At 43.2% G+C, this 2,126-nt stretch overlaps 1 protein-coding gene across 1 annotated transcript in view; it reads left to right on the forward strand.

Moving 5' to 3' along the window:
• The window catches only part of ABCA1 (ATP-binding cassette, sub-family A (ABC1), member 1), a 149,520-nt gene that overhangs the window by 141,933 nt on the left and 5,461 nt on the right, over positions 1-2,126 (forward strand). Inside the window, exons 47-49 of the mRNA XM_008587847.1 lie at positions 198-301; positions 884-976; positions 1,635-1,878. Coding sequence (XP_008586069.1) covers positions 198-301; positions 884-976; positions 1,635-1,878 — 441 coding nt within the window. The remainder of the gene's footprint in view (positions 1-197; positions 302-883; positions 977-1,634; positions 1,879-2,126) is intronic.

Here is a 2,126-nt window from a genome sequence, read left to right on the forward strand (position 1 = left end):
CGCCTGCACCTCGCTCAGCCAGTGAGCGGCCAGTCTGTACGTGGGATCCGAACCCTCGGCGGGAGCGCCGCCGCGCTCCCAAGCGGCGCACTGTAGCAGTGCGCCACCGGGCCGGCCCCTACTTCTGCATTTAGAAACAAATCTACCTTTCATTTTTTTTTTTCCAGCAAATAAGATTTATTTTATTATGATTACAGGATGAACCAACCACAGGCATGGATCCCAAAGCCCGGCGATTCTTGTGGAATTGTGCCCTAAGTATTGTCAAAGAGGGGAGATCAGTAGTGCTTACATCTCATAGGTCTGTAATGATGTCTTGGTCTGGCTTCTATACTGTGTGATTTTAAAATTTTCCTAGTAGTAGTATATGATCATTTTGTAAAAATTAGAAAATACAGTACGACAAAGTTTAAAACAATTATTATCTGAAATTATATCACTAGGAGACAGCTATCCTTATCATTGGACTGTATGTTTGCAGAGTTTTCATATGCACATCTATATACGTGTGGGTATTTTTACAAACAAAAATGCATACATATCTTTTTTACATAATGATATATTGTGAACATTATTTCAAGTCAGTAAATTTAGATGTGCCATCATTTCTTATAGCTGGATAGTATTCTTTTAGGATATACCTCAATTTATTTAATTATTCCCTTTTTTGTAGACATTTGGATTGTTTTCAACTTACTCACAGTTGTAAATAGTACTGCAGTGAATAGCATCATCCCCATATCTTCATGTGTTTGTAACAGGATGTGATTATGCTCTAAGAAGCTGGGAATCTGTTTCTTTGAAATGCTAGATGTCATGGTGATATTCTGCTGATTGTAAGCGCATCTCTCTAAAACCAAAACCTCATTCTGTTTCCTCCCAGTATGGAAGAATGTGAAGCTCTTTGCACTAGGATGGCAATTATGGTCAATGGGAGGTTCAGGTGTCTTGGCAGCGTCCAACATCTGAAAAATAGGTAACAAAGATAATTTCTTTGTGATAGTGCCTAGTCAGAAAGCTTGATATTTATTCTTCTGTGAGTGTGTAAATGGTGGCTCTAAAATAAAGGGAAATAAAACTGGGCAAAATGGTAGAGTGGAAAGAGTGAGGGCTTTGAAGTCAAACAGAGCTGCATTCAAATTCTGTCTAATTTACTGATTGTGTGACTCTTGGGCAAGTTACTTAACCCCTCTGAGAGTCAGTTTCCTAGGATTACCTACCTCCTAGCTTTGTTATACAGATGAAATGAAAACACTTACATATGCCGGTATAATAAAGAGCACAAGCTTTGGAGTCAAACACAAATGGGTTTGCATCCTGGCCCCACCACTTACAAGCTTTGTGTCATGGACAAGTGATTAACTCCCTGGGCTTCAGCTTTTCTGTAACATCTGTCAGACCTCATAGGTCCAGGTAAGGATGAAATGAGATCAGTGTATTTAAGATACCTGGTATGGTACCTCATATAGAATAGGTATTCAGTAAGTGATAACTGGTTCTTTCTCTTACAAACTTATTTCTGGGTTTGTCTGGGACCTCCCTTTTTCATGGCACAAGTTGGGTTTTCAGGGTTGGATATTCTTTTGAGGAGTTTCTTGGGGATTCTCCATTTGGATATGTTTTCCTGCTTTCAGGTTTGGAGATGGTTATACAATAGTTGTACGAATAGCAGGATCCAACCCTGACTTGAAGCCTGTTCAGGAGTTCTTTGGACTTGCCTTTCCTGGAAGCGTCCTGAAAGAGAAACACCGGAACATGCTACAGTACCAGCTTCCATCTTCATTATCTTCTTTGGCCAGGATATTCAGCATTCTCTCCCAGAGCAAAAAGCGACTCCACATAGAAGACTACTCTGTTTCTCAGACAACACTTGACCAAGTAAGCTTTGAGTGTCTAAAATAGATTTGCTTTGGGGCCGGCCCGGTGGCGCACTGGATAGTGCGCCGCTTGGGAAGCGCGGCGGCGCTCCCGTCCGAGGGTTCGGATCCCACATACAGACCGGCTCCCGCTCACTGGCTGAGCGAGGCGCGGGAGCAACACCGAGGCTTGCGATCCCGTTGCCGGTCACCACGCGGGAGCAACACCGAGGCTTGCGATCCCGTTGCCGGTCCCCGGTCCGGTGCGGG

This window comes from Galeopterus variegatus, unplaced genomic scaffold (genome assembly GCF_000696425.1).
Source record: "Galeopterus variegatus unplaced genomic scaffold, G_variegatus-3.0.2 Scaffold4570, whole genome shotgun sequence".
Taxonomy (NCBI): Eukaryota; Metazoa; Chordata; class Mammalia; order Dermoptera; family Cynocephalidae; genus Galeopterus; species Galeopterus variegatus.